This window comes from Geotrypetes seraphini, chromosome 6 (assembly GCF_902459505.1).
Source record: "Geotrypetes seraphini chromosome 6, aGeoSer1.1, whole genome shotgun sequence".
NCBI lineage: Eukaryota > Metazoa > Chordata > Amphibia > Gymnophiona > Dermophiidae > Geotrypetes > Geotrypetes seraphini.
In genome coordinates this window covers 114653953-114676291 of record NC_047089.1, presented here as the reverse complement: position 1 = coordinate 114676291, position 22339 = coordinate 114653953, and the positions used below count along the sequence as shown (strand labels likewise).

Here is a 22339-nt window from a genome sequence, read left to right as displayed (position 1 = left end):
TGTTTCCTGCCTAAGACAAAAAGGATGCTAGCTGCAATTTTCAATTCGCTACTCTTGTCACAAATTCTTGCTATACATTGGTACTAAGCCCGCATTTACTATAGGGAGCAACTCTAATTTTTTCTAAGCCTTGCAGTTTCATTATTAGTTGTCCAGGATGAAAGTACAAACAGGATGAGACTAAAGCACATAGTGCTGGCAGACTAAGATATGAGATATGAGATATGATTAAACACTTAAACACAAACCAGTATCCATAGTAAAGGGAAAGCTTAGCTCAAATTTAGGAAAAACCAGTCCTAAACTCCTTCAGTACCTCTATGCAGATGAAACAGGGTAGAAACAGGGTTATTCACAATGATTATTGCAGATGTATTTGTGTAAAGGACCTATATACATTTAATAAAAGAGGAGGGGGACCCAAACCAATGTAGGACTAAAAATAGATATTTTTATCGGAACGCTTTTTCCATGTCAAGTGAAATCACCAATGCAGGGGTCGAGAGAGATTCTGCAAGATGAGAGAGATGGAAAAAAGTCGCAAGTTATCAGAAATTAATCTACCTGGCATAAATCCAGTTTGATTGAGATGGATCACTTTATTAATGATTGATTTAAGACAATTGGAGAGAATTTTGACGTAAATTTTGAAGTCTACATTGAGAAGTGAGATAGGTCTAAAGTTTTGCACAAATAATGGATCTATATGGGGTTTGGGTAGGACCGTTATAACCGCATCAGTGAATGTAGTAGATTTTACTATTTCTAATAAAAACTAAGAAGCCATTGCGATAATTCAGGTTTAAACAGTCTTTAGAACTCGATTGGGATCCCATCGGGACCAAGTAATTTTCCTAAGAGCATTTGTTTTATGGCTTTAGTTTAGAAGAAATTTCTTCTAAAATCAAAGAGTCAGAGGGATTCCATTTAGGCCCATTAAATTATTGAGAAAATGTTGAATATGTGAATCATCAATTCTGATTGATATATTTCAGAATAGAACTCAGAGAAAGTAGCTAAAATGTCAGGCCCTCTTCTATCAATAGCAGTTTTTAGCGCAGGGAGCGCAGCGAATGGCCCACGCTGCTTCCAATGCTCATTGAGTTCCAGTGAGCATCGGGAGCAACGCGGCTCCCCACACTAAAAACTGCTATCACAGTTTGATAGAAGAGGGCCATTGTGTTTGTTTTTTTATAGCAGTAATGTGTAAATTTAACATTTTGCTGGATTTGTTACTTTCAGCATAGAATCAAGATTTAGTGATAAATATCTCTTGTCCTGCTTGTGTTTAAATTATTTTGTTATATTCATATTTCAATTGACAGTTTGTTATGGACAAGGGGATATATTTCACTTCTATTTTTCTCTTTTTTAGCTTTTAATGTTATCATGGAGATGATTTCATCTCACAGTGTCACCTTGAAGAATTCCCATAGTGTTGATGGAGTTATATTGGGATCGTAATTAATGGCAAAAAATTATTGAATAAATTTTTTGATACGTGAGATGTTATCTTCTTTCAGAATAGGTTGTGGTCTCCAAAGTGGAAATTTGGGAGAGTTAAGGAAATGTAAAGGAAATGGAAATTATTGCATGCTACGAAATAAGGTAAAAATGTAGTCTAGTCGAGAGAAGCAATGATGTGGGGGTGGGTGAATTCGCAAGCATCCAGGTGCTGGAGCCTCCATGGGTCAGTCAAATTCAGTTGTTTTACAGTTGAGTGAAAGGCGTTTTTGGATTGTCTGTCTAAGATATGATCTTATCCCAGGACAAGCAGGCATGATATTCTCACATGTGGGTGACGTCATCTACGGAGCCCCGGCGCGGACAGCTTTTCAAGCAAACTTGATTGAAGTTTCAAGTTTGCACACTGCTAACAGGAACAAAAAGGGTTCCAACCCATAAAAAAAACTAAACAATGGAGTCATTGACTGAGAACAAGAGAAAAATTGAATGTGTCTTGAGCACATTATGAGATAGCAATAGATTGCATAAGAGAAATAATAAAGGGGATATATCCTTAAAGTTAGATCTGGAACCCTCCTGAAAATGGAGATGGTATTCAAAAAAGTGATGAGATGGGACATACTAGTGCATTGATTTTTCGATTCGATTTTCCTTTCCAATTGGGCATTTTCCTACCCAATTGGATGTTTTTTTCCTGCCCAATTGGGTGGTTTTTTTTCACCCCTTTGCCCTCTCCTACCCACACTGGTGCTGTAGTGTAAACAAATGAAAAAGACTTTTCTTCTCTATGTTAAATCCTAGCTCACGCTTGTTGTCTAACACCAGCTCTGGCAGGATACACTTTTCAAATCTGACAAACAGATCAGTAAACAGAAAATAAAATTATATTTTCTATCTTTTGTTGTCTGGTCATTATTCAAATCATGTTGGTCCCAGGCTCTGGTTGTCTTCTGATAACTTACTTGCCAGGGTTCCTTCTTTCTCCGTGATAACCATCCATCTTCTATCTCTGTTTCCCTTCTGTTTCCCTTTCCCCCCCCCCCCCTTCTTTTTCCTTTCCCCGGATGTCTGGCATTTTTCCTTTTTTTTTGTCTCCAGCTGCAGTGATGGACCCCACCATCCCCAGAACCACCATCTCTCCTATTCTTAACCAACCTTTCACCCACCCAATCCCTCCTTCACCCATCTCTCGCATTCTCTTCCCAACTACCCTCCTATCCAGTATCTCTTTCTCCTCCACACCATCCCTTGTGGCCAACTTCTCTCCCTTTCTGTTCCTTCTCTCCCTCTCCTCTGTTTTTAGACCCATTATTTCTTCCCCCCATTCTGGCATATGCACATCTCTTTGAACCCCCCCCTTCCCTCCCTCCCTCCGTGCACTTCTATACCAGTGCCCACCCGAAGGCCTGTCCTCCCCAAGGCCTGTCCTCCCCAAGGCCTGTCCCACCCCCCCTGAAGGCCTGAATGTTCCCCCCTGGCCTCCCGGACTTACCTGGGTGTCACATACCACTGCTTGTAGCAAGACGTAAAAGGAGACCAGACGAGTATATTCCTCCAGATCTGAAGACTCAACAAGATTGATCGCCCATATACAGGAATATCTCACTACACCACAGGTTCTCTTTTCTCTCCGATTATGATACAAATATGGATCAAAAATGGAGCACATTTGTGCGTCTGCGACTGGGCTTCTTGCTCAACACTAATTGGAGCAGACTAGCAGCGGTGGATCTTCCCTGCAGCGTGGCCAATAGTTGAAGGGAGAAAGGAGGTAGCCAGATCGGGAGCCCTTTCCAGCAGGGCACCTAACATCATCTGTAGATGATGTAGGGGTGTACCCTCCCCCGTTCCAGCAGGGACGAGAACTACAAGAGGAGTAGCGCTGACGGTGCTCGGCACCAATTGCCAGTTTCACTAGTGGCCAGATCGGGAGCCTGATCCAGCAGAGCACCTAGCATCATCTACACCCCTCCCCCGTTCCAGCAAGGGAGATAATTACAAGAGGAGCAGAGCTGACGGTGCTCGGCACCAACTGCCAGTTTCACTAGTGGCCAGATCGGGAGCCCTTTCCAGCAGGCCATCTAGCCCCTCCCCGTTCCAGCAGGGGAGAGCTGACAGTTGAGAGCTGCAGTCTGACACTCAAACCAACCTTTCTGACTAACTCACCGCCCTCCCCCTCCTTGGCTTATCGAGATCCACTGGGGCCAAATTTTATTACTGTCTATACTCTTGTTTTAGCTCCATATTTTTTATTATTGTCCATGCTCTTGTTTTAGTTGCCTATGTTTATTACTGTCTGTGCTTTTGTTCAGTGCCAAATTGTTTCGCCTTTCTTCCATACTCTTGATTATGCACTCAGCCAGCCTAATTAAGTCCCCTGCCCCTTCCTTAGCTGCAGACTTTCACACACCAATCATCCGGCCCTAACCCCGCCATGAATCCTTTCTTCTGGTTCCTTCTCCTATTCTGCTCACCTCTCTACTCTTCCCTCGGTCTGATACCCCCCCTCCCTCAACCTACTTGACCCACCAAACACCAATAATATTTGCCCTGGCCTCAGAATCCCCATGCTGATACGCACCAGAATGGAGACCTTTCAAGAAAAATCTCCAAAAAGTCAACCTGCCCCCAGCCAATCTTCCCAATGCTGTCTCTGACTCTCTCACCCCAGTCCCGACTCTTTATTGCAATGCCAGATCAGCATGCAATAAGACCCAAATCTTGGAGGACCTTCTAGATGAGTTTGTATCACGGAATCATGGATCGCCAAAGATGATCTTTTTACACAAGATCCAACCAAGATCCAACCAAGAAAGAGGCGGACTGGCACTGCTCTATAAATCTTTCTTTGATGTCCAGCTCCTCGAGAAGGGTACTCACACCTCTCTAGAATATATGATAGAGTCAATGATGAACTCCACACTCACCCATTGGGCATCTTATTACTATACCGCCCACCCACCCCTTGGAACAACTCCTCCAATCTCGTCTTTGAGGCTATAACAAACGCCTTTCTTAAATTTCAAAGACTAGCAAGGACACGATCGAATTTAACAACTTCCTTACCTCTCTAGGTTTTCCCTCACCTTACCTCTCTAGGTTTTCCAATCCATGAAAAAGGACATAAAGAAAGACAGCAGGAGGGAGAGAGACAGAAAGAAAGAGACAGGGGTAGGGACAGAAAGAAAGAAAGAGACAGAAAGAAAGAAAGAGACAGAAAGAAAGAAAGACATTCTAGCACCCGTTAATGTAACTGTTTCATGTTTATTAGGTTTTAATTGGCCATTTCCTTGGAAGAGTCCCCTGGTTATGATTTTGTTTCGTTGAGTGAGTGTTGGTCTGTTGATTTGGGGACTGTTATTTCTGCAGAATTGCTTAAAGGAACGTCCTGGGTTTCTATTTCTTTACTTGAATTGCAATATAAATTGCTTATGAGGGTTTATATTTCACCTGCCAGAGCATATCGAGCCGCGCTTCGTCAGGATTCTTGTTGTTGTGGGGGACTAAATGCAACTTTGGGACATATGTTTTATTTTTGTCCTGTTATTTTGCGTTTTTGGAAGATTCTACATTATTACATTGCTCAACTTTGGAATACTCGTTGCTTGCCTCATCCAAAGATGCTCTTCACGACTTCGGCCTTGACGCATCCAGTTCCGAGAGGCTTATGTTTTTTCTTGAAGTGTGCCTTATTGTTTGGGAAAAAAGCTATTTTAGTTCATTGGCTGGATGTTCATCATCCTACTTTGGCACAATGGAGATCCTTGATGATTTCTCAATTGCGGATGGAACGTTGTGATGTTACTGATTTGGACTCTGTGAAGGGACATAAATTACAAATTACTTGGGAGCCTTTCTGGGCCTCTTTGACCGGGTATGCTCATAGCAATGTATTGAATGTTTGATGCCTTTTATTATTTATTTATTTAGTTAGTTATAATTTTTTTTTAGTTTTTTTTTAATTTTGTTCTTTTTGGGTGGGGGGAGGGTTTTATGGTATCAAAATGTGGTCTCTGTTATTTTTTGTGTATGGTTTCTTTGCAATAATTGGCCATTTTCAAGATTATCTCATTTCTCGTATTTATGCTTATGTTAATGGGATTTGCTGTTAGGCCATTAACAAAATTGGAAGTTCATAAAGGTGACTAATAAAACCTAGTAAATAAATAAACTGCTAAGCCATACAACCCTAAAAATTAAAGGCATGTGGAAGTAACCTGCATTTTGCAAGAGATAGACTTGCTGGACAGTCTGAATCAACCACATTACCACATTACAGGGCACCCAGGGCACCCCGAACCCCAGACTCCAAAACTACTTTAGCATCAATTTCAACATTAAAATATCTCCCTGAACAAAAATGTCTTTAATTACTTGCAAAAGTCCTCCAGATCTCAAGAAATAATCCATTCCACAATCTTGGCCTCTTATGAGCATGCATGATTTTTTTTTTGTACCAGTTGTCTTTGCCAAGTGCAATTGTAATGGATCCGCCCCTCCCCCCGAGCACAAATGTAGCATAAAGGTTTGAAGCTGCTGTTTAGGTCACACTTCTGATACCTCTGTTGGTTTTGGACCAGCAGAGACATCGGCTTAGACAGCAGCTCATACTTTTTTGCTAGAAGCTGTGAAACTGGAGAGGGAGGGAAGGAGCAGATGGGAAGGGAGGGGAGGAAAGATGCTGGATCAGAGATGCCAAAGGTGGTCCATTCTAAAGAGCAAGAATGAAGGCCAATGAGTGAGATTTTCCTCCTTGTGGTATAAATTTTTCACAGTGGTGAAGGGACTGAGGCCTGAGGAAGGGCTGCTGGATATTGTTATTGACAAGTAATGCCTTCATGTGAACCTAAAAAATGGATTTCTATATCATGGAATCATATCATATTTTAAACAATCATATCAGGCACTTACTAACTCTAAATCACTTACCCTCCTCCCCCCTTTATGAAGTCACATTAGGACTTTTATATCGCCAGGTAATAGCTCCGATGCTCATAGCCTGGGGGAGTTTTGGAAGCCCACCCAAAATTTCATATTCCATTTAATATGAAATTCAAAATAAAATACTTCTTTTATCTTTGTTATTTGAACAATTTATTTTCCACTTACTTTGATCTCAGTGTCTTTTTTCTTCTGTCTTTGGCCCAAATTCAGTCGCTGTTGGCTGATTCTCTGGCCAATTTTTAAACAGCAATTGATTCTCTATTTGCACACAAATTCCCCAGAGCCCTGACAGTATTGACAGGAGAAGCAGTCTGATTGGCCCAGGCCCCTCAAACCTGCCTGAGCCTGCCAGAATCGGCCCAGTAGTAGGTTTTTTTTTTATTATGAGCCCCATAGTTCCTTACAGCATGACCTAGTATTTTTGGAAAGAGTAAACAAGCAATTTATGTTATAAACCTCTACCATATCACCATCTTCTCCAAGCTGAAGAACCCTAGCTTTTTATCAATTTTGTCACCCTTTTCTAATTCCACCATATCTTTTTTGAGATAAGGCGACCAAAACTGCACATAGTATTCAAGGTGCGGCAGTACCATAGGGCATTATAACATTTTCATCTTTGTTTTTCATTCCTTAACTTTCATATTTGCTTTCTTAGCAGCCGCCAACTGCACATTGAGCTAAGGGTTTCAACGTATCCTCAACAATGGCACCTAGATCTCTTTCCTGGGCAGTGACTCCCAACATAGAACCCAACATCTCTGTAATTTGGATTCCTCTTTCCCACATGCATTACTTTGCACTTGCTCACATTAAACGTCATCTGCCATTTTGAAGCTCAGACTTCCAGTCTCACAAGGTCCTCTTGCGATTTAAAAACTTTGAACAACTTTGTGTCATCCGCAAATGTGATTAACTCGCTAGTCATTCCGCAGTGGAGTGATCTAGAGATCACTCCACTGCGGAGAGAATTATGTGGCTGCTCATAACCATATTTTATATGCTACTATTCATTTCAAGTATTTTTAAGTATTTTTTTAGAATATTTTTAATATAAACATATATTTTTTAGAATATAAACATATATTTTTTTAGAATATTTTTAATATAAACATATAAGCTAAGTACATACTTAGCTTATATGTTTAGCTGTTATCAGCCAACACCTGGGAGTTTAACATAAGAACATAAGAACATAAGCAATGCCTCTCCTGGGTCAGACCTGAGGTCCATCATGCCCAGAAGTCCGCTCACGCGGCGACCTGTGCAGTAATCCTCTATTCCCTTCTATCCCCTTTTCCAGCAGGAAATTGTCCAATCCTTTCTTAAACCCCAGTACTGTACTCTGCCCTATTACGCCCTCTGGAAGCGCATTCCAGTTGTCCACCACTCGTTGGGTAAAGAAGAACTTCCTAGCATTCGTTTTGAATCTATCCCCTTTCAACTTTTCCGAGTGCCCTCTTGTTCTTTTATTTTTAGAAAGTTTGAAGAACTTCTGTCCCTCTCTACTCTCTCTATGCCCTTCATGATCTTATAAGTCTCTTATCATCTATCTAACATCTATCTCCAGGGAAAAGAGACCCAGTTTCTCCAATCTCTCAGCATATGAAAGGTTTTCCATACCTTTTATCAGATGTGTCGCTCTCCTCTGAACCCTCTCGAGTAACGCCATATCCTTCTTAAGGTACGGCGACCAATATTGGACGCAGTATTCCAGATGCGGGCGCACCATCGCCCGATACAACGGCAGGATAACTTCTTTTGTCCTGGTTGTAATACCCTTCTTGATTATACCTAGCATTCTATTGCTTTCTTAGCGGCCGCTGCACACTGTGCCGTCGGCTTCATTGTCATGTCCTTTCTTGGGTACTCTCATTCAATAATAATTCCCATCGTATAGTTGTACCTTGGGTTTCTGCTTCCCACATGCAATGCTTTACATTTCTCAACGTTGAACTTCATCTGCCATCTCGCCGCCCATTCCCCCAGTTTGTTCAAGTCCCTTTGCAATTCTTCGCAATTCTTTAGTTCCAGCTCCACTAAATATTTTTGTATCGTCCGCAAATTTTATTATCTCACACTTCGTCATTCCGAGCCCCGAGCCCTGCGGAACACCACTCGTGACCCTCATCCCAACATGTTTCGCACCAACAGGCGGTCTCCCGAGGTCGTGCATGTCATCCGACTCAAATGGTATCCTTTCCCCTTTCACCATTTCTTTACTTCCTTCCTTCTTTCCCTCAAGAGACCTGCCTCTCTCCTCCTTTCTTTCACCACTCTCTCCCTTCCTTGCCTACATTACATCCTGAAAAGAGACCCCAATGTTGATACAAAGCTGACTGACTTAATTGTCAGTGTGGACGGGAGCAGCGGAAGAAAGAAGAAGCAGGGGCAGAGAAAGGAGAAATACCAACTCAAGGGTAAATTTACCAATGGTATGCAGGCGCCTAGAGTAGTTTAAGCCTTTGTTTAAGCAGCCTTAAGTTTAAATATAGAATTTTGTGTACATTTATTTCTTTGGGACCCCAGTTAGAATTTGTCAGATAAACAGGATTTTATAAATTGTATTTCATGCTGCCTCTGGATAGAAACCTTATTTGCTAGATTTGCTAGTGATGGCAGGCACTTCTTTTTTTTTTTTTTTCTTTCTCTCTCTCTCTCTTCTATTTTCTTTTACACCAATTATGATTTTATGTTGTAAACAGTTCATAGTGTGAAGTCTTGTAATAAACATAAATAATAGAAAGCTTCACATATATCCTCCTCTTTCCTTCACCCACTTTTTTGTGTTAAATGTTTTTAAGAAGAGATGTGGGAAATTTAAGTGAGAAGTCACATTAGTGTTTGTTTTTTCAGGTGTGTGGTAGTCCAGATATTCCACTTCACCTACTGAAATCAGTAGCAACTTACAAGGGCATTGAACCCACTGCTTCATTGATTCAATGGTTCTGGGAGGTGATGGAATCTTTTTCCAACACAGAACGCTCTCTCTTTCTTCGGTTTGTATGGGGCAGAACGAGGCTTCCCAGAACAATAGCTGACTTCAGAGGCCGGGACTTTGTCATTCAGGTAATCAAAAAGGTGAACTACTGTGTAATTTGGACTAAAGGTTTAATCACAGTATTCATTGATTGAATAAATTGCCAGCTGCTGCAATTAAAATGTAACTGAATATTCTGCCCAATATCTAGTAGGGTTGATAGTCAAAGCCAATTGGCCAGAAAAGCACTCATTTTCAGTTGCACTTAACTGGCTAGTATCCCTGAAAATGCCCAGTAACTCTATTTTGGAAGTGTTGCCAACACTTTTCTTGTTAAGTGCTAATATTCAGCATTTAACTAGCCAAAGTAATTGCATACTTAAATTAATCCTATCTTTATGCAGTTTGCGATAGCCAGTTAAGTGCTGAATATTTCACTGAACTGGCCCCATGAACCTAAAAATTCAATGCTGGAGTTTAGCTGACCCCATGAATCTAAAAACATGGCCCAGCATTGAATTTCTGTGCAAAATGCTGAGCTCTACCAGCTAAATATTCACCTGCCTAGTCTAGTTATCCAGCAATAGTATTTGCCAGGCATGGTCAGTGTCGGCAGGATTGGCAACACTGAGCATGAACACTTTCGTGCATTGTCACTGTAAGACTTTCAGAAAGTTCACGATAGCCCGCACCGCGCAAGCGCGAGTGCCTTCCTGCCTGACGTAGGCGCGCAGTCCCTCAGTTTCTTAGTTTCCGCGGAGCTAAGAAGTCGCGTTACAACTGCTGTTGTCAATTTTACCTTCCCTCTCATGGTTTTTTTAACTTTAGTCATATTCTTTCTTTTCGTGTTTATAACAAAGGTTTAAAAAAGTTTGTCTTTTTTTGCTGTTGGTTTTTTTTGGCCCAGTGGGACCTACTCTTTTCCTCAGCCATCGATTTTGATTTAGCTGAGGCAGTGTTCCCGTCCATGTCACACCCGTTGACAGGATTTAAGAATGCAGGTGCGGTCACTGCACTCACACTAACTCGCTGACGGTCCCTCACAGCTGGGTCCCGAGCACTGCTCTTCGCTTCAGAAATGGACTATTAAAAACTGTATCCTGCAGCAGGAAAAACTATTTGGTGTGCACATGGAGAGCGAACCTGCATTGCTCCACCGACATTGAAGGCGCTGGTACTGAATCCCTCAACACCAGTGGAGACATGAATGTAGACTGCTTTCAGATTTATGTTGCGGCTGGGTATGCCGGCTCATGCAAGGTTGGCATGATTGGGCTCAATGCCTTCTTGACCTGCGTCCCTGAAGGGGAACCTTGCACAACCTTGCACAACCCTCCAGGGATTCAAGACAAAGTTAGACAAGTTCCTGCTGAACCAGAATGTACGCAGATAAGGTTAGTCATAATGGCCGCCGCAGGAGTGGACTGCTGGGACCCAGCAGTGGCAGACCCAGTAACTCTATTTTGGAATTCTTATGTTCTAAGTCCCGAAAATGTACCATTCCTTTATCGAGGAGTGCCTCTTCCTCACCCAAGATACCGGCATCTAAGCCTGAAGCAGTGCTTGGCCTGAAGCAGAAGATGGAGGCTTTGCTTCAGCAGGAGCTAAGGGACCAGTTTCACCAATTGCTCCCGAAGTTTTTTTTCTCTGGAGCTGGTCCAACCTGTGTCTTCGGTGCATTCTGTTGAGACAGTTCTGTTGAGACAGTTCTCTTCCTGGCATAGTTCTCGACACTCCTCGTCTTCAAGACACTCGGAACGCAGGTACCCAAGAAGACAAAGCATTCCTCCACCTCGACGCCGGACTGACACCAGAGAGCATAGCCGCAATTCACATCTCTAATGCCAGGCAAGGATGCCTTCAGTTTTACATCCGTCATTGGGAGCTCATCATTAAGCAGATCTTTACTTCAGATCTGCTTAATGATTCTGATAAGGTTGATCAGCTACTGAGGTTGAGGCCTCCTGGGCATCTGACATTCTCTAGCTCCGGAGGCATCATCTGCAGAATCTCTCTCCTTCTCTAAGGCCAACCTTTAGGGCGGATTCCAAACACAAGCAAGGCGTTCTTGGAAACACTTGATTACGATCAGCCACCTCACCATGGGAGTCTTTTTACTTAGAGTCCCCTCTTTCGGTACCAGCCCCCTGGAGTCACTCTATAAAGTTATACCTCTCCCAGGTTTCGATAAGCCACAGTTTGAAAAAAAATCTGCTGACATACGATGGACAGGGCAGGATTAACCAATAGGCCAAGTAGGCACGTGCCTAGAGCTCGAAATGGTCAGCGGGGCTCGATGAACATTGTTTTTTCTAAACGGTAATGGGCCCCTCCAGCATCGATCGGCAATGTGGCCCCCCCCCCCCCCGATTGGCAATGCGGCCCCCCCATCGACCCATAAGCAACGCTACCCTGTGCAGCAGCAGCATTTCCCGGCCTTCCCTGTGCAGCAGCAGCATTTCCCCCCCACACACACACTTCCTTGTGCAGCAGCAACATTTCCCGGCCTTCCCTGTGCAGCAGCAGCATTTCCCCCCCACACACACACTTCCTTGTGCAGCAGCAACATTTCCCGGCCTTCCCTGTGCAGCAGCAGCATTTTCCGGCATTCCCTGTGCAAAAGCAGCATTTCCCCCCCACACACACACTTCCCTGTGCAGCAGCAGCATTTCCCACCCTTCCCTGTGCAGCAGCAGCATTTCCCACACACACACACTACCCTGTGCAGCAGCAGCATTTCCCAGCCTTCCCTGTGCAGCAGCGACGAATGACCAACTGGGAGAAACAGATCCGAGATAAAGATGGGACTGTACTACCGTCCACCCGGGCAAACTGAAGCAGATGACACAGAAATGGTAGCTGAGCTGAGGCGGGAATGCAAGAACGCTAACACCATAGTTATGAGAGATTTCAACTATCCCGGGATAGACTGGTGTCTTGGAAATTCAAAATGTACAAAGGAAGCAGATTTCCTGGAGGCCATTCAGGACTGCTTCATGGAGCAACTTGTCAAGGAACCAACGAGAGGGTCTGCGATTCTGGATCTGATCCTCAAAGGGCAAAGGGAGTGAAAGTAGCGGTCGTTAGTGAACAGTGACCACAACGTGATTCAGTTCATAGTGGAAGTAGGGAAAGAGAACCAAGGCAACAACGTTTAACTTCAAGAAAGGGAACGGGAAGAAGGGGGTGGTGAGACAAATGGTGAGGAAGAAGCTCAGAAACAGCTCCAAGAAAGCTCAGACTGTGGAGCAAGCCTGGTCTTTATTCAAAGACACAATAAACAAGGCACAAAACCTGTATTCAGGAAAGGAAGCAAAAAGAATCGAAAAAAAGACCCGGCATGGATAACCAAGGAAGTTAAGAGATAAGAAAAAATCGTTTCGAATGTGCAAACCGAAGAAAATTGGAAAGAGCACAGGAAGCATTAGAAAGCATGTCACCAAGTGGTCAGGAAAGCCAAGAAAGAACAAGGAAACAATAAATTTTATACCATTCTTCCAATATGGAAAAGGAAAACAGCCAGCGAGGGAGGAGGTGGGACCTCTGGACAGGAAGGGGGTGGCTGATAGACTAAACATGTTCTCGTTACCAAAGAAGACACATCCAACGTGCCGGAACCGGAAAGATCAATAGAGGGAAAATTCTCATGCCACGATGACAAATAGATAGATTAAAAACTGACAAATCACCGGGCCCAGACGAAATACACCCGAGAATACTGAAAAAGCTCAGAAACGAAACAGCGGAGTTACTGGAAGATAGCGAATGTTACAAAAAAGGATCGAGAGATGACCGGTGAGCTTGACCTCAGTTCTGGGGAAGATTGCCGAATCACTGATCAAGGATATAGAAAAAAATAAACTGATGAGAACAAGCCAGCATGGTTTCTGTAAAGGAAACGAACCTACTGCACTTCTTTGATATGAGTGAGCAATTGGACAAAGGTGACCCCATAGACATCATATATCTTGATTTCCAAAAAGCCTTCGACAAGGTACACCATGAGCGCCTACTGAAGAAACTGTGGAGCCACAGGGTGGCACAAATAGATCAAAAATTGGCTGGCGGACAGGAAGCAGAGAGTGGGTGTAAAGGGTCACTACTTTGACTGGAAAGGGATCACGAGTGGTGTCCCACAGGGACTGCTACTGTTCAATATATTCATCAATGACCTGGAAACAGGGACAAAGTGCGAAGTTATTAAATTTGCGGATGACACAAAACTCTCCAGCAGGGTCAGAACTGTTGAGGAATGCAATGAACTACAGAGAGACCTGAACAAACTGAGTGAGTGGGCAGATGAGCAGATGAGCTTCAATGTAGAGAAATGTAAGGTCTTGCACCCCATGTATAGTTATATGATGGGAGGAAGGGTACCTAGAAAAAGCCCTCATGGATAAATCAATGAAGCCGGCGGCACAATGTGCAGCAGCCTCGAAGGGAAAAGAATGCTGGGCATTATCAAAAAAGGTATCACTACCAGAACAATGGTGCGCCCGCATCTGGAGTACTGCATCCAATATTGGTCGCCGTACCTTCAAAAAGGATACTCGAGAGGGTCCAACAACAAGGATGATTAAGGGCATGGGGAACCTTTCATATGCCGAAAGGTTGGACAAGCTGGGGCTCTTTACCCTGGAAAAGGAGACATGATAGAGACCTATGAAAGAGAGGGACCTATGGAGAGGGACTAGCGGGGACAACAAAAACATGAGGTCATTCAGAAAAATTGAGAGAAGACAGATTCAGAACTTACTTACCATGACTTAGACCATGTAAAAGTGACTTAGACCATGTAAAAGTGAGAAGTTCACAAAAAGGTACCCCACTATTTAGGTGGCATGTCTGGGTGTGCAGGAAGGTTGGACATGTTCCATGTCCAGCAGTGTCTTGCGCCAGACGCCATGACGCCAGACGCCATGACTGACTGGGAGTCCGAAGATCAGTGTTGGAGGCACTGATTTCTTCTCCCTTTCAGCACAGTTCACAGTGAGAAAGGCTGTTAAAGCCTGTGAGATGAATCGGGGAGGTCAGAAATTCCAGTTTTCTGTGGTTTCAGTGGTAAATATCCTAAATTTACCACTTTTTTACTTCTATTTTGGCGCCAAAATCCCAATGGCAGTCATCTTGGATTTTAGTTATCTTTTTTTTTTTCAAAAGTTTCCTGCAGCTCCAAAACTTCTTGTTTGGCCTCAAAACTTGTTGTCATGGGGTTCAGGAATGTGCAAATTGTGTGCCTTCACGTGACGTACCACGAGAATAAGCAAGAACATCTCAGGCTGCAGAAAGGGCTGCTAGTATGGTGGTTCAAGCATTTTTTTTTTTACTCTGCCGCAAAAAAATCCCATAAATCACTTGAGCTGAATTGCAGGTGGTTTTAGATCTCAATTCATAATCAATGTTGACATTGATATGATGGATACTATGAGTGTACATAGAGTGTTCGGAGTGTTTGAATTATTTATTTGTTTGAATTTTTTTCTCTCGTTTTATGTTTGCTTTTTGTATTCACAAGCTTTTCACAAGCTGTGTTTTGGGCTCGGCCCCTGTGGGTTCATTCACCTCGAAGAGTCTTATTGTTGAAGAGTCTTATTGATGAAGAGTCTTATTGTTGCAAGATGCCAGGGGACGCTGGCCTGCAGTCTGGCATTTTGGATCCTATTTTGACTTGGGTTCTGGGAGATGATCCTGCGCTCTGCTGAATTTCATTTCTGAGTCCTTGCATGAGCTGAATTTATTATGAGTGGCGTGAGGGTTCAGTCTTCTACATTTTCTGGCATCTTGGTCAAGGAACAGTGGGATTTTCCATGTCTAAGAGCCACGACTCGGTTGTGCCAGCAACTTTTTACCCAGGCTAAAGTGGATTCCTTAGTTGCGCACCTCTCTTCTGAGTGCGCAAGGATATGCAGGATTGCTGAGTGGATGTGGTTCTCAAGTGGATGTGGTTCTCAAGCATTGACTTTGGGAGTCAAAGCAGCCTCAGCCTTTATGACTTTCCAGGCTATGTACTCTGGGAGCATGAGGAAAAGGAGCCAATACCTCAGCTCAGCATTATTTATGACATGCTTTATTATTTTCTTATACCTCAAGGGAATTTAATTATCCAAAGTGATATGCTACTAACTCACTTTGTTATTCAAAACAATATCATATCAATCAATCAAGTAACTGAAGTTATTTAGTGAACACTCAGACCCACAGCTGAGGTCTCAGTGAAAAATTCACGGAGCAGCTGTTAAAGAGACCATCATCGTTGTTCACAGTCTCACCCTCCATACAACAGCTAAATAACTGCACAAAGATGGTAAAACAAAACCAACTTAGCTTTGAATGGAGTGGGTAATCGATATAGCTGCTCCGGATTCCTTTTTATTCAAGTGACTGCATTCATTACAATTGCCGACCCCCCTACCCAGGTTTCGCCAACTGGCTTCTTCAGGAGGGGTACTATGAATGTAAAACAACCACATTAACACTAAAGCACTTCAGTTACCACTACTATAATTTTACACAATAATCACAATTAACTGCCACACCATTCACACTCGGACCTACCGGCATAACGCACTCCACACTACTCACAGACACCGGAGCTTTTGACGACAAATTTCCATCAGCAGGCCCACCTTATTTTGAGCCATTTTCAGGGGAATGTGTACAGCGCTATGATTAGTTCTCATTAGTAGAGAAAAATGCATTTTATGTTATTGGACTGCTATAGAACATTTTATGTTCTTGGACTGCTCTTACCGGGCACATACTTTAGCCCAAAGAGGCAGGCACCTCTGCAAAACATAAGATTTTCTCTTAGTCTGGGGGTGAGAAGCTTAAAAATGAATAAATTGTAATAAGAGAACGTTCACTTTAGGCCAGCATCATTGAGGGAAAGGATATGTTTTGGAAGACCCATGATAATTTTAGATTTTTAAATGGTTCCTTGAAATTGAAATGTCTGGTTTATTTATTGAAATGTATGGTTTATTTATTTGCAGGTTTTAGATAAATACAATCCTCCAGATCACTTCCTTCCAGAATCCTACACATGCTTCTTTTTGCTCAAGTTGCCTAGGTATACCTGTAAACAAATATTAGAGGAGAAACTTAAGTACGCCATTCACTTTTGCAAGTCTATAGACACTGATGACTATGCTCGTATAGCACTTACAGGAGAACCAGCTGCTGATGAGAGCACAGATAACTCGGACAACGAAGATGCAGATTCATTTGCGTCAGATTCTACACAGGATTACTTAACAGGACATTGAGGACTGATTTTTAAAAAATTTCAAAGCATGAGAAGGATTTATTTCAAAGGCATTTATTTCAAAGGCATTATTAACAAAAAATGGTGAATTAGGCATTTATTACTTAAAATAGAAATAATGTCTGATAACATATAAAACCTTTTCTTAGAAGAAATGTCATTGCATGTGGACTTTTCAGAGAAATCCCTAGTGCTTTACCCAGGGAAATGGACTGATTTATGTTTGCGTTCATCAATGCATTTACTATTAGCCACAGACTGCAGGGGCAGTCCCATCAAAGAAGAGAGATGAAAATAATGCACAGAATTCGCTTATAATAATATAAGCAAATTCTTCCAATAGATGAGCTGGTAATTTTTCGAGGGGCAGTCCCTGCAAATTTTTGCTTTGATTATTCAGATATGCCCCACTGGCAAAAGTACATTTGGAGTTTGCCCCATTTTTCACAGTTTTGATTATAGCCTCCTTGAGACTTATTTTAATGTTCTTCTCCCTGTTGTGCCCCTCTTGGAATTTGTGTATTACTAAAATTGTTATGTTTTATGTTGCAGAAAAAATGGCAGTGGGCACATTTTCCTATTATGTATTTACTTGCATCATCTTGAAATTACCCTTCATTTGAGCAGTATTATAAAGTGCAATGTTAATTTTATTTTCAAAAACTCTTCAATAATCAGTAATCCTTGAAGAAATCATATCTGTATGTATGATCTTTCACTGTGTTATTTAATCTGGTTCCTTTAATTCTAATCATAACAAATTATTCTTTGAATAAAATATTCTTTGAATAAAATATCACAAGCTATTTATTCTTCTTTTAACAAAAGTGCTTTCAACATTTTTATAATAATAATAATACAGTAATAGTAAACTGAAGGATTGACAAATGGAGATTATCTATCATCATCGCAGAGTAGGAAAGAAGTTTTTAAATGAGGTCCTATGAAGGACTAATAACACTGTGCAGCAGTGTTCTATAGTGATTCTTGGAGTAAATGTTTTAACAATCTCTGAAATATTAATCTGAAAAAAGTAATCAAGAATTTTCTGGGGAATAGGAAGGCACCAGACTATGTCCAAATGGTGGAAACAATTTGGACATAGTCCAAAACATTCTGTGATCTCAAATTCCTTTCTGGGCATCCCCCATATGCCCTGACATTTCTCCCTCCCCCTTCCCTGGCCTTCCAATTGGGTGGAGCAGCAGCATTTCTCTTCCCTTCCCCCCATTGGCAGTTTTGCTACAGGCTAAGGTCAGCAATGGAGGGAAGCTTACAACGGTGTTCTTGCTTGCTTCGGGCAGGACCCGGCAGCGAGGAAGGCCCGAAGCAAGCAAAAACACCAAGTAGCCTGTAGTGAATCTATTTCTTGGACCTCATAGGCACTTTCTCCCTCCTTTTCCATGTGCCAGCAGCAGTTACTTAAGAACGCAGCTGGCACACCTCTCCTTTTTCTGATTGGTTCTCCTGCAAAACCAATGTCCTGAAATGACAGATCTACAAGCAGACATGGATTGGGGAGATTCTGGTAGATACAAATTTTTGCTTTGATTATTCAGACATGCAAGGTACATTTGGAGTTTGCCCCAGTTTTGATTATTGTCTCCTTGAGACTTATTTTAATATTCTCCCTGTTGTGCCCAGGTAGTTGGGCATTAAGTCTAAACAGGCTGCCTCCACACACTCACAGTCTCTATGAAGAACCATGGCACTTTCAAGGCCGCATTGACTAACTTCACTTATGGAGCTTTAAAAGATTTTACTGTTCATATCAATATTTTACTGTTCATATCAGCTGTGCACACTGACAGGGTGGAACTTTGACTGTGGATACCAAAACAGTTTTCTGAGCCTCGATGGGACCCAAAATCCTCTCGAACTCCCAATTCCATCGATTGCATCATAATAGTTCAATAAATGGAAATATGTGGATGTGGCCAGATTTCTGGGTTCCACCCAATTTAAAGAGGGCTAAGGCAATGGCTGAGCTCAGCTCAGGCTCTCAGCTCTGATTTAGGAACAGCACCTGGGATGAAACAAAAAAATGACCCCAAAATCCAGAAGAATCCAAAATCCAGAAGAACCCCAAAATCCAGAAGAATCCAAAATGTCAAAGTTCCAAAGGTACACTAAAATTCTTTACATAAAAGTAAAGAAATCCACATAAGAGCCTTTGGAACTTTGGATTCTTCTGGATTTTGGGGTTCTTCTGGATTTTGGATTCTTCTGAATTTTGGGGTCATTTTTTTGTTTTTCCTTAGGAGTCTGTATCCTTTGACATTTTCAAATAAAGTCCATTAAGGAACATAGTCATTCCACAGAGTTTCTTTTGGTTCCTATACTTCTGGCGCATACTACAATCATGTTGGTCTTAGGCACCTACAGAGGCACATTCCTTCACTCAGCGGAGGAACAATGGCCAAGGCCAAGGCCATTCACCACCCCATAATAAGAACTTATTATGGGGTGGTGAATGGCCTTGGCCTTGGCCATTGTTCCACAATGCTTATGTGAGATTTCTGCAAGATGAACTGTGTTTTTCCCATTTGTCAAGAAAGACAACAGCTTACTGTTCAGTTCCATGATGTCTCTCCATGCATTATGGAATTGGATTCAGTACAAATGGCAGGACATTCAGTACATTCAGTACAAATGGCAGGACCCAGAAAACAGTCTTGCCACAAAGAAGAAGCACTGTAATATAATAATAATAATAACTTTATTCTTGTATCCCGCAATACCATGGAAGTTCAATGCGGTTAACAATAGAAGAGACTGTACATTTACAGCGATGATACATATTACAGTGTTATTACATTTACAAAGATGTTACATAAATAGCAGTAATAAAAAGGAAGAGACTGTTCCATGTTAAAGCGGTGGTACATTTACAGTGATGTTAAATATGAGGCTATGAAAAGGCAGGGCAATTAGATAAAACAGAGCTTGAGAAAGAGAGGCCATAGTGGCTTGGGAGGGGGGCGTAGTCAGAGGGAATGGAGGCATGTCGAGGTCAGGAGGGTGCAGGGAAGGGGGGAAGGCAGCGTTAGCAGAATTTGTACTGCCATTTGGACTAGAGATTCAGAGAATGACATGGTGGCTGTTAGCCACGGGTGACCACTACGCTGAAAGGGAGATGCACGCTTGGGATGAAATGATGTTTGCCCAGGATCTGTCAGTCACTGGGTTCACACTTGAGATACAGGGAGAGATTTGAAAAGAGTCCCGATATCATTCAGCAGCTGTACTTCAGTGTGATAAAAAACGGGAGATAGAAAACGGGAGAGACACATGTACTGAATGTAGAGAGAGAGAGACCAGGTTGCCTGTACTGAATGTGGCAATATTCAGGTACTTAAGACATTCCTATATGTTTTTCAGAGACCATAATTCAATATAGAATTATGGTATAGAATTATGGTCACTGAGTATACTGTATACTCAATATATATATATAAAATCGGATGTATGTATGTATGTGCCGCGATCACGCAAAAACGGCTTGACCGACTTGAACGAAACTTGGTATGCCGATCCCTACCTGGGGTGATATGTTCTGGTCTGACTCACGGCCAACCTGCACACCTGGGCGGAGTACAAACAGAAAATCAGATTCCATGTCAATTGAAAATTGACAGATTTCACCCCTGTCATGGAGATTTTTCCATGTCAATGGAAAAAATGTAAAAACTGCCTCCGCAAAACCGGCTTGCCCGATTTGAACGAAACTTGGTATGCAGATCCCTCACTACCTGGGGTGATATGTTCTGGGGGTCTCGCGGCCCACCTACACACGTGGGCGGAGCTACAAACAGAAAATCAGATTTCACCCATTCAAGTCAATGGAAAAAATGTAAGAAGCTGTGGGACCGATTTGAACGAAACTTGGTATGCAGATCCCTCACTACCTGGGGGTCTCGCGGCCCACCTGCACACGTGGTAAGGGTGGGTTCACCCAAGAATGTATATGTTCTTGCTGGAGGTGAAACTAAAAATGTTGTTTATAATCAATTTTTGTGTTAGTTGAATTGTATTCATTTTGTCAAATACTTTGAATATTTTACTTTTTATAAAGCTGTAACAAAATTATTTCATTCTTTATTTCATTATTTCATTATTTATTCTTTATTATTTATTTTCATATTTATTCATTATTATTCATTATTCATTATTATTTATTTCATTATTTATTCTTTATTTCATTATTCCAATATTATTCCAATGTTATTGCTATAATTAAATACCCGTGCAACTCAGCTAGTATCTTATAGAGTACAATGCAATGAGACTTCCCAAAAGTAATTTCATTCTTCCTGAAAGAATGGCAGCTGCTTATTTTCGCCAAAAGAACAGTAACTGCGGCGAGTTTACCAAAAACCCTACAATACAAGACGCCAATACCAGTGAGTATTAAAGAACAGAATTCAAAATTCAGAAATACACAATCCCAGACGTAGCCCCCAAATTGAAACGAAAAACACTCTGTCATCTGGAGCCCTTAGAAAGAAAGATACCTAGACAGTGTTCTAAAGAGATTTATATAACCCTTTTCACCCATCTATATAACCATTTATATAACCCTTTTCATCCAACTAAAATACAGATCCCAAGGATTAGATAAACCAGAATTAAGTTAAAGTTCAGCAGAGAGGTCTTCAAATTTTTTAATTTTTTAATTAATTAATTAATTTTTAAATTAATTAATTAATTAATTAATTAATTAATTAATTAAATTAAGTAATTAATTAATTAAATTAAAATTAATTAATTGATTAATTTTTAATTAATTAATTTTTAATTTTTTAATTTTTTAATTTTTTAATTTTTTTATTGTCAGGAATAAAGATGCAACAGGAGAGAATTTTACTGGAGAGAATTTTACAGACACCCAACAAAGCGTTGCTAAATGTAATTAATCCAATCAGCATTATAATAATTATAATAATAATAGTAATAAGGGACCCAAACCTAGTCTCGGGCCTTGAAATCATCTGGGACTCTCTTGCGACCCCTATCTCATAGTATAGCTAAAGCGCACTAGCTGCGTAGTTTAACACGGTCTGTCTAGTAAATATCACCTAAAGCAAAATCTAATGCTGCAACCTATAATTTCCAAAAAAGATTTAATCAGGACTACTTGAAACCGTCTTCCTGCCCTGCATCCCCATGCCAACATCAGATTGATACAATTTCCCATAGGTCTTGGCTGACATTGTCTAGGCCAACCGAAAATGCTGAACGCCTGCAACAGCTATGCTGACATCTCCCATTTTCGGATCTTTGAAAAAAATTTAAAAAAATTCTGAAAAAAATTTTAAAAAATTCTGAAAAAAATCAAAAAAATTTTGGTGACAGAAAAAACTCTGAAAAAAATTTAAAAAAATTCTTCCCGAAAGAATGGCAGCTGCTTATTTTCGCCAAAAACCCTATACAATATACAATATACAATATTTACCAAAAACCCTACAATATAAATAAAGGGTTGGAACAAGACGCCAATATCAGTGAGTATTAAAGAACAGAATTCAAAATTTAGAAATACACAAAATATTGGTAATGTCAACTCTTTCCCAGAAATTGAAACGAAAAACACTCTGTCTCTTAGAAAGAAAGAAAGAAAGAAAGTGTTCTAAAGAGATTTATATAAACCTTTCACACAACTAAAATACAGATCCCAAGGATTA

General features: G+C 41.3%; 1 protein-coding gene across 2 annotated transcripts in view; it reads left to right on the top strand.

Moving 5' to 3' along the window:
* The window catches only part of LOC117362951 (E3 ubiquitin-protein ligase HERC2-like), a 193712-nt gene extending 176267 nt beyond the window's left edge, over nucleotides 1-17445 (top strand). For both annotated transcript variants that reach the window (XM_033950040.1, XM_033950041.1), the window contains 2 exons: nucleotides 9268-9480; nucleotides 16384-17445. Coding sequence is in view for 1 of the 2 variants with exons in the window: in XM_033950041.1 (XP_033805932.1) it covers nucleotides 9268-9480; nucleotides 16384-16656 (486 nt within the window). In the remaining variant the exon portion in view is untranslated. The remainder of the gene's footprint in view (nucleotides 1-9267; nucleotides 9481-16383) is intronic.
* Nucleotides 17446-22339: the final 4894 nt, after the last annotated feature.